General features: G+C 39.8%; 1 protein-coding gene across 2 annotated transcripts; it reads right to left on the bottom strand.

Moving 5' to 3' along the window:
• Positions 1-268: 268 nt before the first annotated feature.
• On the bottom strand, positions 269-7,883 carry LOC112262909 (AT-rich interactive domain-containing protein 5A). 2 transcript variants are annotated; one of them, XM_024438751.2, is made up of 8 exons: positions 7,795-7,883; positions 6,472-6,520; positions 6,231-6,313; positions 3,280-3,435; positions 3,002-3,054; positions 2,274-2,371; positions 2,018-2,177; positions 269-1,892 (listed from the first exon to the last, which is right to left on the bottom strand). In XM_024438751.2, the coding sequence occupies exons 4-8, from the start codon at positions 3,431-3,433 to the stop codon at positions 627-629; spliced, it is 1,731 nt and encodes a 576-aa protein (XP_024294519.1). In that variant the 5' UTR covers positions 3,434-3,435; positions 6,231-6,313; positions 6,472-6,520; positions 7,795-7,883; the 3' UTR covers positions 269-626. The 2 variants fall into 2 exon arrangements, with proteins under 2 accessions (XP_024294519.1, XP_024294518.1); XM_024438750.2 differs by lacking the exon at positions 6,472-6,520.
• Between the last annotated feature and the right edge of the window lie 7,719 nt (positions 7,884-15,602).

Here is a 15,602-nt window from a genome sequence, read left to right as displayed (position 1 = left end):
TCTCCACCCGGCACAGCCAGAAGAGGACTGGCCACCCCACATAGCCTGGTTCCTCTCTAGGTTTCTTCTTAGGTTTTGGCTGATGTACGAAGGGCTATATAAATAAATTTGATTTGATTTGAAATAAATTTGATTATGTCCCATTTCTCAAACATTTATCATGGAGCATGTTAATTTGAAGTTTAATTTGGCTCCAATGTCATTAAAATATTGTAGAAAAAAAGACCATGGTTACTTACCAAAGAATGCAGGCTAGGATGAGACAGGAATAGTTTTAGATTTTATTCAGAAATAGAAAAATAAATCTGTGTTGTTTCATATATTATATCAATGTAAAATGAATGGATGATCCCGTAAAAGCACATGTGCATAGCAGTAAACCTCAAAGTTATTGTTACAAATACAGAAAGTATAGTCCTTTTTATCAGTGCAATTCTGTCAGTTGCCATGGAGGGGAGCACATCTCAGCATAACAATCACAACAATGTTTCCCTGTTGATCACTCACATAGAATGCAGCAGTGTTCGAGGCAAGTTTTGAAAATGTCTAGAACGAAGCAGGTACTGTCATTATCTCTGTTTGACTTGTCACATTGTCAATAGGCCTTGAGTCTGAGAGTGGGGCTATCAAAGCCTGGTGTGAGGATAATGCACACCAGTGATGCTGTATCCAGTATGGGGATTACACATAGGAATGTGAAAGGGATAGGAGTAGAGAGCAGGCTCATAAGAGGAAGTATGTGTGTGTCCCGTTGGGACATGGCGGTACATAGGGCTGGTTTGGGACTGGGACAGTCTGACGTGGGTAGGTATAAAGAGAGGGTGTACAGGTGGCTTCTGCCCAGAGTCTCCCCTTGTCCTGTCATAGGCTGGGATGAGGTAGGACACTGGGATGCTGGCATTAGGGTGGAACACAGGCTGTTGAGTTGGAAGTGGCTTGGGCAGCATTGTCCTGGACTTCTGCTTCTTCTCCGTCTGATAATGTCGAGGGACCATCTGTAATTTCTTCTTATAGATCAGACGGTCATCATGCAACATGGGCCTATTTGGGTTCTGATGGAATGTGTAACCTGGCTGAAAAGGTATAGGCCGCAAAGACTCCATAGACTTGGGATAAACCTTGGTGAAACTGGAGGTGGATGGAACCAAGCAAGACCTAACAGTATATGTGCAAGACGTTGGTGGGGGTATTTGGTGAGCTGGATGTCTGTTACTCCCATTGCAGACAGGGCTCCATACAGAGTTTTTACTTCGGCCTTTGATAGAGACCGTTTCAACTGGTAGGGGGCTGACCTGAGGGAAATCTCTTTGTCCTCCAGGGAAGCCAACATATTCCTTGACATCAGGGCTGCAGGTCTGAGGCTTGCGGACCCCACTGTGTGCAGATATAGGGTTGCTGGAAAAATGAAGGGGTACTTCTGGTTTTGGTACTGGGGGCCTGTCTTCAGTTAGTGCTGGACAGTCCTCAGAAGAGATGGAGTAGGGGGACGGGCTACGGGAGGAGGAGGAGGACGGAGGGAGAGGAGAGCCCTCAGAGGTAGTGCGTGTCCGGCTGGGAAGGAACAGCCCTGGGGACTGGGAGCAGTGGATCACAGAGGGCCTGCCCTTACAGTCCCGCTGTCTGGCGCTCTGGGAGTCCTGGGACTCGCTCAGGCTGGCCTGGGCCATACGCTTCTTCTTCTCCAGAGGAGAGATGATATCTGCAGCAGCAGACTGGAGCTGACTTCCTTTCCAGGGGCATGAGGTAGGGCACTGGGCTGGGCGGGATAGGGTGCATGCAGAGGAAGAGAGGTCGTCACACACGGTAGTCTCACTGATTGGTGGAGGATGGTCTGGGTGGAGGCTTTCAGATGGAGTAGTCCATGGAGACAATGGAGTAGAATGTACCTGGCCCTGTAACAAGACAACATGTAGAGGTCATTTCCACTCATACAGGTGGGGTACATAGGCAGGAGTAATAAAGAACAGGAAGTGACTTTGTTATGACAATGGCCATTAACAGGTAAAAGGTGAGGTACCTCAGAGTCTGTCTCCTTTTCCAGATGGGGCCTCTTCCTCTTGCCCTCAGACTTGCTCCCCTTGCCGTCTGGACTCCTCTTATACTGTTTGCGCGGTTTGCTTGGAGGCAGAGGTTTGTCCTCCTCCCCCCTCAACTGTCTCTCAAAGGGTAAAACAAGCCTGTATTTAACACAAACAGATGACACCATGAAAACAGGTAGAGATGGAGTGATTTGACTGACAGATTAGCGGGAGCAAAGCAGTATCTGTCCTCACCTCTCATAGTGTCTGCGGGTGCAGGTAGCAGCGCTGGTGCTGCCTGGGCTGCCGCCCAGCTCATCATACACATTCTTCCACAGCCGCCGCGATGTCACCTGTTGGATCATACACCATAGTGAGCAAACATGCACCTTTAAGACACTCATCCAGAATCACTATTCCTATATTTGACGTACAGTATAAGACAATGCTTAATCTGTATTTTGGAACTAATTAAGAATATACGGAGGGAGCTTAAATGAATGGCCCATTACTAAAATAGAGAACAAGGTCGTATTGGCCAAGCTCCTGTGAAATCTGACTCAAGTGGCATTTCAGAGAAACCCTTCCTCTCTCAGCGCATTGGGCGTGTACACATGCCACAGAGTGGAAACTTCATTCAGCCAAAGAGAACAAAGCAGTAGAACGGTAGGCTACATGGCCAGGTTCATGTTGGCAGCCTAGTGTGGACTCGGCTCTTAATGTGGTAGGAACAATCATGTTAACATCCTGTCAACTAAAGCTAATGTGCCACACAAGATGCTAAGCTGCGTGGTCTCTTTGACAACATAACAAATATATACAAGGAGAGTAGCTGCCACTGCCATCTCTGTATGTATGATCAACAATCAGGTCAAGTGTAAAAAAACAGCAACAACCTATGTCTGGTGAACATATTGAATGATTCTGTACTATATATGGGTGTACTCACAGAGTTACACATGGTGTAATATGGGTGTACTCACAGAGTCGTAACCGCTAAGCTTCTCGACAGCTTTGTAGATTTTCCACAGGTTAACTGCAAGTAGAAATTTGAACTCCATGGGGACATTGCACAATGATATAATTAATTATGTTCGCTATGAAGCTACAGTATGATGAGATGGTCTTAACACATGCATTTACTTCAAACTACGCTCAAGATTGAGGTGCTCTGAGCAGAGGAAATTAATCTATATAATAATGTATGCAGATAGAGATTGGGTGATAAAGCTATGGCTATATGCTTTGAACATGGACTCACTCTGCTTAAATCCCAGGTGTGGTATCCTCTCGATGGGTGTGCCACGGTCCTTCATGAAACAGTGCAAACCTGCTATGAAGGACCTCTCCTTTGTCTCCATTGGGCTAGAACTGGGCCTCTCCTCACAGTCACTGGCCGAGTCAGAAATCTCCATCGCTGCAGTAGAGACCACCAGATCGACAAAAGAGGGAGAGAAATTATAGAAATGCAAATCCAATTCCAGGAATGCATACAATTACTTTACATGTAATTATTCAAAACAGAACTGCAATGAGCAAATAAACCAATCTTAAAATAGGAAATCATTTTTATGTTGTTGATTGCAACAAAGTCTGTTCTCAGACTACTTGTCCTTTCTTGGACAACTAGAATTTGAGTTGGCTTTTACCACCCCTTTCAATAAGTAACCATACATCCTGTACAAAAGGGAAACCAACAGACATATGGTCTAGACCTGGTAATAACAAATATGAAGGTATGAATAGTTTTTTTTTACACAGTATGAAAGGCCTCTTTCCCCCACAAAGCCTTTACTCACAAGCCCTTTGTTATACATATATTTTCCACTGACATGAAAGTGAATGGGATGAATGTAATTTAGAAATGACAAAGACTGAGTAGCGTAGGAAGTAGTTCACATGATTAGAATCTGTTCCATGCAAAAAAAGTGAAGTAAGAACATTTTATTTGCAATTATCAGTAGTGCTACTGGTGTAGCATAGAGTTGTTTTCAGAGGCATATTTCAGGAATTGATTATTATGAACTCTGTTTAAGCGTTGTGTAAGCAAACACGAACGAGTAGAAAAGTCACAACATGTGGTGGATACCAAATGAGAAATGAAACAGTAGAGGCAAGCAGAAACTAACCCCAGTGCTCACCAATAAATGTCCTCAAATTCACTGCACTCATCAGGATGAGAAGTGTATATGACACGTTAAACTGATCAAACTAACACTTACTAACATAACAAAAGTATAGGAAGCTGAAATTCCCAAAAACTTGTAAAAATATCATTTTTGGCAACAGTCCAAATTCTGAAAGGGAACATATTGGTTTAGTATACAGGTTCATTCATACAGGTTCAATTTGCACAGGGTTATGGACAGATAGTGTAGAAGTTTGATATTTTTTATTGCATTTACATCAAATGAGAGTAGAAAATGAAAACATATGTTAAATACAATATCCCAGTCTGAATCACCAAATACAGAGACTATTTTGTTTCGGTGGTGTATGCTGCACTGTAGGCAAAAGTCAACCAGAGTTTCATATTGAATCAGGTTCCTATCTGTGGTTACTGGTTCCGAGAAGCGGGACCCAGTGGTGAGTCATAGTGAAGATGTAGGCCCCTATTTGGGATAGCACTGACTGACTCACAGCTCTTTACAGCTGTCCCATAGATACAGTTCCCAGCTACAACAGCCCATCGTTCATCCATGAGCTTCTCCACTAACACCATGCAATGCTCTCTCACTTTCTTTTTCCTGCCTTGACTGGCCAGCTGCAACTCTTTCTCTTGCTATGGATAGATGAGTTACGTTGCGTTTTAGGTCATTTTCAACTAAATATATATTTTTAAATAGTTAAGTACTTTACAGAGTTGCAGAATAATTGTTAATGACATACACAGCCACCTTCACATCTAATCTGTTAGTCAATGAGTTTCAATGCAAATTTCATAAGAACAAAGACAAAGCATGTATGACTGGAATATGGATTAGTCATATAGGGCAATACATTTCCAGAAAATATTCAATAGTATTTTTCTAAAAACGTAATGCATTAGTTGCACATGACTATTGAACAGGTTTACAGTAAGTACTATAAGATAAGCCAGCCAGTTGTTAATTTATTTGTGTACTATATTGAATAAATGCATTCTATTCATGGCTGGACCACAAAACAGAGAGATGTCAGTCAGCTCCATGTGACATTGGTTTCATACAGGAAACGACTGTAGTCCGAGTCATGAAGCCCAGCATACAATATACATCACAGTAAACCACACACTGAAATAAGCATGAATATCGCTGTGAAAGACTGTCAGTAAACAGCCTCTACATTTCCCCCACATTCACATTTTGGAAAAGGGCGTAGGAGATGTTGATGTCAATGTGTCAACAAGACTCACGTTGATTGATGCCAGGTTGATGCTATCAACAGGCCACTTGTCACCACAGAAACCACAGTCTTTCATCTCAGATCAGCGTCTTGGAAATTTGATGCTTCTCTGCTCTAACTTTTATTTTCAAATCTTCAATTACCAGAACTGTGTCTGAGTGGAACTCCTGCAGTTTCTGTATGTGTAGATAGATTACAGGGAAATGTGTACGTATATTCTTTCACACTCCATAATACACCACCCACTTAACTCCCACATAAAATAATCACCTTCCTCCTATTACTCATTTGTGAATAAGCTGAAACGTTCAGACTTGTGATATTGCAACATGACACTTAGCAATATTATTTCCTATGATAATGACAAAACAAAATTGTGAATTTATGCCACAATGAACATACGCAAACCATAAACATAAAATACACTCATCAATAACAAACACTTGACTTTCGGTAGCCTCTGTACTTCACATTCCATTTCATTTTCTAATTGTAGAAATCATTCCCTTTAGATATATTTGTGTTTTTAAATTGTATGGCCACACATGAATTCAGACATATCAGAGAAGTCATGCGACTTCAGGTGACTTGTGGTTTTGTTATTTTACAACTTCTGTAAAGAAGAAGAAAACATACCATTTTTCAGAGAAAATTCACCCCTTACAGAAGCCTAATATTTGATATGCTTATTTGATTTTTGAAGAAATAGAGAACTGAAAGCAGTGGGGAAATGAAACACAAATAAGAAATTAAGGATGTGAGCGTACTGAAAGTGTCTCAAGCTGCCTGGAGTCCTTATGAGTGATAAATGACAGTGTCCCGTCTCACCTGGTTCAGTGTCCCCTCCACACCTCTGCCCTCCACCCTGACTGGTCTCTTACTGGTGTCTCGCTCCCCTTCAGGATCTAATACTGCCACAGAACACAGGGGGAAAAAACAGTCACAACTATGCGAGAGCACACACCCTCCATACAGGGCATGTGTGAACTGTAAGCAAAGAATGGTGTATGTCCCATATTCATCATCAGGCAGACCAGGTGATCCAGAACAAGACACAATAAAACCCTACCTATGTGAAAGGCTGATTCTGTAGTTCCCCTATGGTTGCATTTCCAGTCCTGTGCCAGCAGCAAGAAAGAGTGGACTTGTGATCTATTACTGAATATTTTGTAAACTAACACACACTCCAGTACCGACAAAAGAAAATTCAGTTCTAATATAAAACCACATGGTTACAAAACCACTTCCTGCTTATGAGTCTAACCGCAGTTATGTGGTACCCTTCCTGATATGAAAGCATTACAACATGAATGAAAATGAGAAATGTAATGTAAAAGGCATACAGTTTTATTTGGTTTTCAGTTTTTCATTTGCATGTGTTGGTGAATAAATGAAAACAAATGATCATACACCAAACCCAAGACCAAACCCCTCCATCATTTTTAGGTACAACATGTCTTTGTTAGCTGCCAGAGAAAAACCTTATTACTGATCCGAATGTACAAGACATAAAAAGGTTGAAAGCGAATCGGTCCATGTTCCATCCTGACAACTGTCAAACGTATTTGTCATTGTCCATGAACTGTGAACAACCACATTCTTATCTCTTCCTCACCCAATATATGCTTCTCTTTCGAGATCAGCCATTTCCTGAGCTGTGGTTTACAGCATGAATCATGCTTTCTATAGAACTTCTCTATTTCATCTGTTCAAATATGTACTTTGGTCAATGTATGAAGGACTTTTTAAAAGAAAAAGATATGTAATTGAGGTACTTCCAATGAATCACAAGTATTTTTCTATCTCATTCAAATTGATCTACAGTTTAAAGTAACCTGCTTAAGTCTTGATAAATTGCAATTGACCATATCTGGGTGGTATTCCAGTGTTATAAGCTCCAAAGCAGTAATTAGGAATGCTACTAATATTTCTATATTGCTTGAATAAGGCATTTCAAATGTTTCTGCTTAGTGCTTTTTTTAAACGAAAAAGTTAATTTAGTATACAAATTATAACATTTGCATAAACTTCCCTTGTCATGTATGAACGTACGTACATGCATGCATGTCATTTATGTCTCTATTAAAAAAAAACTTTGTCAGTTAACTTGCATCCTTACAATATCCTACCTGCCCCAGGCAATGTAGCCTACCTTAAGCACAATTTCACAACCTCCCATCACATTTTATTTCGTATTATTAAAATTTGAATGTGTGATCGACGTTACTAAAAACAATAGGCTGTTGTCTGATTGCAAATGTTATTAAACAGTGCCACAATTTCCAGGCTACATCATCATTATAACTAAGTGTATTTGCCAAAACATTTAGATTCTTCTCCAACTAAAACAATGAAAGCTGATGGTACTTAACATTTAAAAAAAAAAACTTACTCATTACAAAACAATACGTTGAATCCTGAAGATCGTTTACTTTGTTTCAGCACAACCTTATTCAAGAAGCGCCTCTAATTCAGCACACCTCGAAATAAGCCGTCTTCAGTGGATCGTCATTGGTTCGTCATGTCTCGGGGGACAGCAAGTGAGTCTGGGAGTTAGAGTTTTTGATAGCAGCTTTCTGAACACCTAATAATAGGCTCAAGGCACATTGAAGCACAGTTTTAATAATTGTTTACTCTCATGTAGCCTTTCTCAGATTGATTACCTGAGGCAATATTTTATGTGTTTTACTAGACTAGTCTACACAGATGAAAAAACAAACAGATTATATATTTGATCATTGTAGTCAAATCATAAAAAATCCAGACAGAAAATATTTACACAATAAGCAATCTAATATCACACAGTCAAACTCTCAGTCATTTAGTAAGTTTCCCATTCTGCGATTCTCACTTTTAATAAACATCGCACGGCGTTTCAACACAACGGCTCTTTATGTCATCATTTGATCTGATCAGTCAACGCCCCAAAAAATTCTAAAGTAATCTAGTATCATTTCATTTCAATCCACATGTTAACCTAATAGCAATAAAAACATTTTGTCTAGATAGTCATTGAAATGAGCTAAGATTAGGCCTACATATAAGCCTAAACAAAATCTGATATTTTGATCTTTTCAACAAAACTGTCTCTACCACACTGAAATTTGCATTTCACCCATGGGAATGGTTTGCTGAATCATAATTTATCTATGCATAAACTTAGGAGGTATTCAATAAAAACCTAGCAAATCAAATACAGCTGTCAATATTGGTGCAGGATACTATTTATCCAGCTTTGCTCTAGAGACGTTTCAAATCTCAGTGAAATGCATAGGCCGTAGTCTTCCACTTGTTGCAGATAGAGTATGACATTTGGATATATGTTTAACCTTTAAATGTCAAAATAACAAACCTATCAGTTGGCTGGCCGGATCTCACAGTGAGTTTTTTGAGACAAAACACTTGTTTCACTGCTGTTTGAAATAAGGATGGGTGAAAAAGAATTACCTTGATTCAACCCGCTACATTAATTATTCAATTTTATATACTAATGACTTGGGCAGGTGCTGAGCGCCCTCACAGAACTTAGCTTTTGTCACATCAAATAGTTAAGTAATATGTAATAACTGTATTACGATTGTTACTGGTTCGTGCAGTTGTGATATTGATGTCAGTTGATTAAATATTTAATTTGACTCACAATTTACTTTTATTAAGCTGATGAAAACATGGACATTTTTTATACACAAAATACATTGTGTACAAATCATTAGGAACACATGACATAGACTGACCAGGTGAATCCAGGTGAAGGCTTTGATCCCTTACTGATGTCACTGGTTAAATCCACTTCAAATCAGTGTAGATTAAGGGGAGCAGACAGGTTAAAGACAATTGACACATGGTTTTTGTATGTGTGCCGTTCAGAAAGGTGAATGGCAAGACAATGTATTTAAGTGCCTTTGAACAGGGTATGGTAGTAGGTGACAGGCACATCGGCATGAGTGTTTCAAGAACTGCAAGCTGCTGGGCCAGCATCCCTGTGGAATGCTTTCGACATCTTGTAGAGTCATGCCCCAACAAATTGAGGTTGTTCTGAGGGCAAAAGGGAGTGCAACTCAACATTAAGAAGGTGTTCCTAATGTTTTGTACAGAGTGTATATACAGTTGAAGTCGGAAGTTTGCATACACTTAGGTTGGATTCATTAAAACTCGTCTTTCAACCAATCCACAAATTTCTTGTTAACAAACTATAGTTTTGGCAAGTCGGTTAGGACATCTACTTTGTGCATGACACAAGTAATTTTTTCCAACAATCGTTTTCACTGTATCACAATTCCAGTGGGTCAGAAGTTTACATACATTAAGTTGACTGTGCCTTTAAACAGCTTGGAAAATTCCAGAAAATTATGTCATGGCTTTAGAAGCTTCTGATAAGTTAAGTTACATAATTTGAGTCAATTGGAGGTGTACCTGTGGAGGTATTTCAAGGCCTACCTTCAAACTCATTGCCTCTTTGCTTCACATCATGGGAAAATCAAAAGAAATCAAGACCTCAGAAAAAAAATGTAAACCTCCACAAGTCTGGATCATCCTTGGGAGCCATTTCCAAATGCCTGAAGGTACCACATTCATCTGTACAAACAATAGTATACAATTATTAACACCATGGGACCACGTAGCCGTCATACCTCTCAGTAAAGAGACACATTCTGTCTCCTAGAAATGAATGTGCTTTGGTGCGAAAAGTACAAATCAATCCCAGAACAACAGCAAAGGATCTTGTGAAGATGCTGGAGGAAACAGGTACAAAAGTATCTATATCCACAGTAAAACGAGTCCTATATCGACATAACCTGAAAGGCAGCTCAGCAAGGAAGAAGCCACTGCTCCAAAACCGCCGTAAACAAGCCAGACTACGGTTTGCAACTGCACATGGGGACAAGATCGTACTTTTTGGAGAAAAGTCCTCTGGTCTGATGAAACAAAAATAGAACTGTTTGGCCATAATGACCATGGTTTTGTTTGGAGGAAAAGGGGTGGCTTGCCAGCCGAAGAACACCATCCCAACCGTGAAGCACGGGGGTGGCAGCATCATGTTGTGGGGGTGCTTTGCTGCAGGAGGGACTGGTGCACTTCAGAAAATATATGACATCATGAGGGAAAAAATGATGTGGATAAATTGAAGCAACATCTCGGAACATCAGTCAGGAAGTTAAAGCTTGGTCGCAAATGGGTCTTCCAAAGGGACAATGACTTCCAAAGTTGTGGCAAAATGGCTTAAGGACAACAACGTCAAGGTATTGGAGTGGCCATCACATAGCCCTGACCGCAATCCTATAGAAAATTTGTGGGCAGAACTGAAAAGGCGTGTGCAAGCAAGGAAGCCTACAAACCTGACTCAGTCACACCAGCTCTGTCAGGAGGAATGGGCCAAGATTCACACAACTTATTGCAGGAAGCTTGTGGAAGGCTACCCGAAATGTTTGACCCAAGTTAAACAATTTAAAGGCAATGCTACCAAATACTAATTGAGTGTATGTAAACTTCTGACCCACTGGGAATGTGATGAAAGAACTAAAAGCTGAAATAAATCCTTCTCTCTATTATTCTGACATTTCACATTCTTAAAATAAAGTGGTGATCCTAACTGATCGAAGACAGGGAATTTTTACTAGGATTAAATGTCAGGAATTGTCAAAAACTGAGTTTAAATGTATTTGGCTAAAGTGTATGTAAACTTCCAACTTCAACCGTACATACATGATAGCATACAAATAGATACAACTCAAATAGATACAATGCATTGGGAAAGTATTCATACCCCTTGACTTTTTCCACATTTTGTTACATCACAGCCTAATTCTAAAATTGATTAAATCGTTTTTTCCCTCATCCATCTACACATAATACCCCATAATGACAATGAAAAAACAGGTTTTTAGATTTTTTTGCAAAGGTATAAAAAAATAAAAAATTGAAAGATCACATTTACATAAGAATTCAGACCCTTTAGTCAGTACTTTGTTGAAGCACATTTGGCAGCGATAACAGCCTCGAGTCTTCTTGAGCATGACACTACAAGCTTGGCAAACCTGTATTTGGGGAGTTTCAATGGTTCAATTCCGGGCTCTGACTGGGCCACTCAAGGACATTCAGTGACTTATCCTGAAGCCTCTCCTTGCGTTGTCTTGGCTGTGTGCTAAGGGTCATTGTCCTGTTGGAAGGTGAACCTTCGCCCCAGTCTGAGGTCATGAGTGCTCTGGAGCAGGTTTTCATCAAGGATCTCTCTGTACTTTGCGCTGTTCATCTTTCCCACGATCCTGACTATTCTCCCCACAGTATGATGCTGCCACCACCATGCTTCTCCGTAGGGATGGTGCTTGGCATTCAGGCCAAAGAGTTCCATCTTGGTTACATCAGAACAGAGAATTTTGTTTCTCATGGGCTTAGAGTCCTTTAGGTGCCTTTTGGCAAACTCCAAGCGGGCTGTCATGTGCCTTTTACTGAGGAGTGGCTTCCATCTGGCCACTCTACCATAAAGGCCTGATTGATGAAGTGCTGCAGAGATTGTTGTCCTTCTGGAAGGTTCTCCCATCTCCAAAGAGGAACACTGGAGCTCTGTCAGAGTGGTTTTTGGTCACCTCCCTGACCAAGGCCCTTCTCCCCCGATTGCTGTTTGGCCAGGCAGCCAGCTCTAGGAAGAGTCTTGGTGGTTCTAAACTTCTTCCATTTAAGAATGATGGTGGCCATTGTGTTCTTGGGGACCTTCAATGCTGCAGACATTTTTTGTTACCCTTCCCCAGATCTGTGCCCTGACACAATCCTGTCTCGGATCTCCTTCGACCTCATGGTTTGGTTTTTACTCTGACATGCACTGTCAACTGAGGGACCTTATATAGACAGGTGTGTGCCTTTCCAAATCATGTCCAATCAATTTAATTTACCACAGGTGGACTGCAATTAAGTTGTAGAAACATCTCAAGGATGATCCATGGAAATAGGATGCACTTGAGCTCTTTCTCGAGTCTTATAGCAGAGAGTCTAAATGCTTACTGTCAGGTCTATAAATATTTGGACATTGACCAAGTTATTATTATTTTAGCTGTCTACAACATCATATACCAAAGCATATTGGAGTTGAATGAATATGAGCTGAAAGTGCAGACTTTGATCTTTAATTTGAGGGTATTTACATCCAAATCGGGTGAACAGCGTAGCAATTACAACACTTTTTATATGTGCCCCCCCCTTTTTAAGGGACCAAAAGTAAATGGACATTTGGCTGCTTAGCTGTTCCATGGCCAGGTGTGTGTTATTCCCTAATTAGTTCATTTAAAAGTAAGCAGATAAAAGGTCTAGAGTTGATATCAAGTGTGGCATTTGGAATCTGTTGCTGTTAACCCTCAATATGAAGTCCAAAGAGCTGTCACTGCCAGTGATGCAAGCCATCATTAGGCTGAAAAATTTAAACAAACCCATCAGAGACATAGCAAAAACATTAGGTGTGGCCAAATCAACTATTTGGTACATTCTTAAAAAGAAAGAACACACTGGTGAGCTCAGGAACACCAAAAGGTCCTGAAGACCACAGAAAAAAACAGTGGTGGATGACAGAATAACTCTTTCCCTGGTGAATAAAAACCCCTTAACAACAGTTGTCCAGATCAAGAATACCCTCCAGGAGGTAGGCGTATTGGTGGCAAAGTCAACAATCAAGAGACTTCACCAGAGTAAATACAGACGGTTTACCACTAGATGTAAACCATGGTAAGCCTCAAAAAGAGGAATACAAGATTAGTTTGCCAAAAAACATCTAAAAAGCCTGTACAGTTCTGGAACAACATCCTATGGACAGGTGAGACAAAGATCAACTTGTATCAGAATGACGGGAAGAGAAGAGTATGGAGAAGGGAAGGAACTGCTCATGATCCGAAGCATATCACCTCATCTGTGAAGCATACCACCTCATCTGTGAAGCATATCACCTCATCTGTGAAGCATACCACCTCATCTGTGAAGCATACCACCTCATCTGTGAAGCATGGAGGAGGTAGTGTTATGGCGTGGGCATGTATGGCTGCCAATGGAACTGGTTCCCTTGTATTTATTGATGGGGACTATTGACAAAAGCAGCAGGATGAATTCTGAAGTGTTTAGGGTTATATTATCTGCTCAGATTCAGCCAAATGCTTCAAAACTCATTGGACGGCACTTCACAGTGCAATACCCAATACCTTTTTTAAGGCAAAGAAGTGGAATGTTCTGCAATGGCCAAGTCATTCACCTGACCTGAATCCAATTGAGCATACATTTCACTTGCTGATGTCAAAACTGAAAGCAAAACACCCCAAGAACAAGCAGGTACTGAAGACAGCTGCAGTAAAGGCCTGGCAGAGCATCATCGGAGAAGAAACCCAGCATCTAGTGATGTCTATTTTGATTTTTGATTGGTTTAATTTGGATCTCTTTTTGTCCCCATTTGGACTAATCTTCCAAAAGTCCTTAAACATGAAAATACAATTTATAATACGAACACATTTTCACATATAACAGACTATTTATTACAAACATACATAACATACTAACACAATGACCCAATAAATACTCAATCTAAAAAATATTGATTCTTCATCTACTATAGTCCCACAACATTTCTATGAATTATATTTAAGTTGTTTTAAAATAATGTTTAAATATATATTTTGAAAGGTTTATAGTTTGCTCAGTTAATTTATTCAATTTCTTTATTACTCTAAATCGAAATGTTATTTTGCCTATTTCTCTTTTCTGTCTGGATAACGCATAGATGGTGAACAATCTATTCCTAGTATTTACGGAATGTCTGTCTCTTACCAACTGAATACCATTATGAATAGAACTTGGCCGTTTTATATTATGTATATTATGAAATAAAATAAGCATGTTTTTTTCAATTATCCTGTCGATTGATGACCAACCAAGAACACTGCGCATGACTGCAACAGAAGAACCATATCTCCACCTTAAAACAATCCTTGGGTTCCACGTCTATGGGTTCTAGACTTCAGGCAGTCCTTGACTGCAAAGGATTTGCAACCAAATATTAAAACTCACAATTTAATTTATGATTGTTAGTTTGTCCAATTACTTTTGAGCCCCTACAATTGGCAGGCTATGTATAAAAATGGTTGTAATTCCTACACGGTTCATACAATCATTTTGACAAAACTCAATTAAAAACAAAACTTAAATTAAAGATTAAAGTCTACACTTAAAGCACAACTTGATTGTTTCCTTCCAAATCCATTGTGGTGGTGTACAGAGCTAAAATGATGCAAATTGTGTCACTATCCAAATACCTTATTTACATAGTCTTACATTTGTAAAAATGTAATAAAAAGATATGTTCTTAGCTTTGTCATTATAGGGTATTGTGTGTAGATTGATGAGCGAAAACATTTGTTTAATCCATTTTAGAATAAGGCTGTAACATAACAATGTGGAAAAAGTCAAGGGGTCTGAATACTTTCTGAATGCACTGTACATGTAAATCTTAGAGACATAATGCATGCCACATGACATATTCACGTTAATACCAAGTTAAACTGAGCGTTTACAGTGAGAAATTCGATGTAAAAGATCCCATGACATTTATCTCAGCCTTTCAGTGAAGAGGGTCAGTAGACTGTTAACAGAAACAGTTCAGAATTTTTTTGACATTCCTATCAGCACAGTCTCTGGGTTTGACTCACAGAACAGTCTCTAGGTTTGGAAGCCATCATCAAATGGCCTTTCTAGTTACACTTTGTATTCTACCGTTAGAAAACAAATATAGGCCTATGCTTTCAGTTCTTCATTTTTCATCTTTAGGTTTCTTGTAAGTTTCAGCCATTTTCAGTAACATGATGAACTAATCATTTTAGAAAGTGCACTTTGTGAGGCTTTAAGGCATGTCTTTTCAGTTGAGGGAAAAAAAGTGAGATCTTATCTTAAACGATGGGAGAAAAAAAAAACGTTAACTTAAAACTGGCCGTTCATGTGAAACTGAAACTGAGGTAATAACAAAAATCCCCGGCAGTTACCTTTATGTTCTCATTCCAGGAAACTGCTTATAGAATGAATATATATCACAGCTAAGGTTTATGTATGAGACTAAAAGTGATACTCCTAACTGTAGCAACAGTATCAAACAGCTCCTTGAATGTCCCCAATGCTTTCACACCATTCTATTCTATCAGCTAGCTACTACTGCCCTCCCATGTTTAAATCAACTTACTG

Source organism: Oncorhynchus tshawytscha, linkage group LG12, assembly GCF_018296145.1.
Source record: "Oncorhynchus tshawytscha isolate Ot180627B linkage group LG12, Otsh_v2.0, whole genome shotgun sequence".
In the NCBI taxonomy this organism is placed as follows: domain Eukaryota; kingdom Metazoa; phylum Chordata; class Actinopteri; order Salmoniformes; family Salmonidae; genus Oncorhynchus; species Oncorhynchus tshawytscha.
Note: the sequence above shows the minus strand (reverse complement) of the source record. Positions and strands in the feature narration are given on the sequence as shown.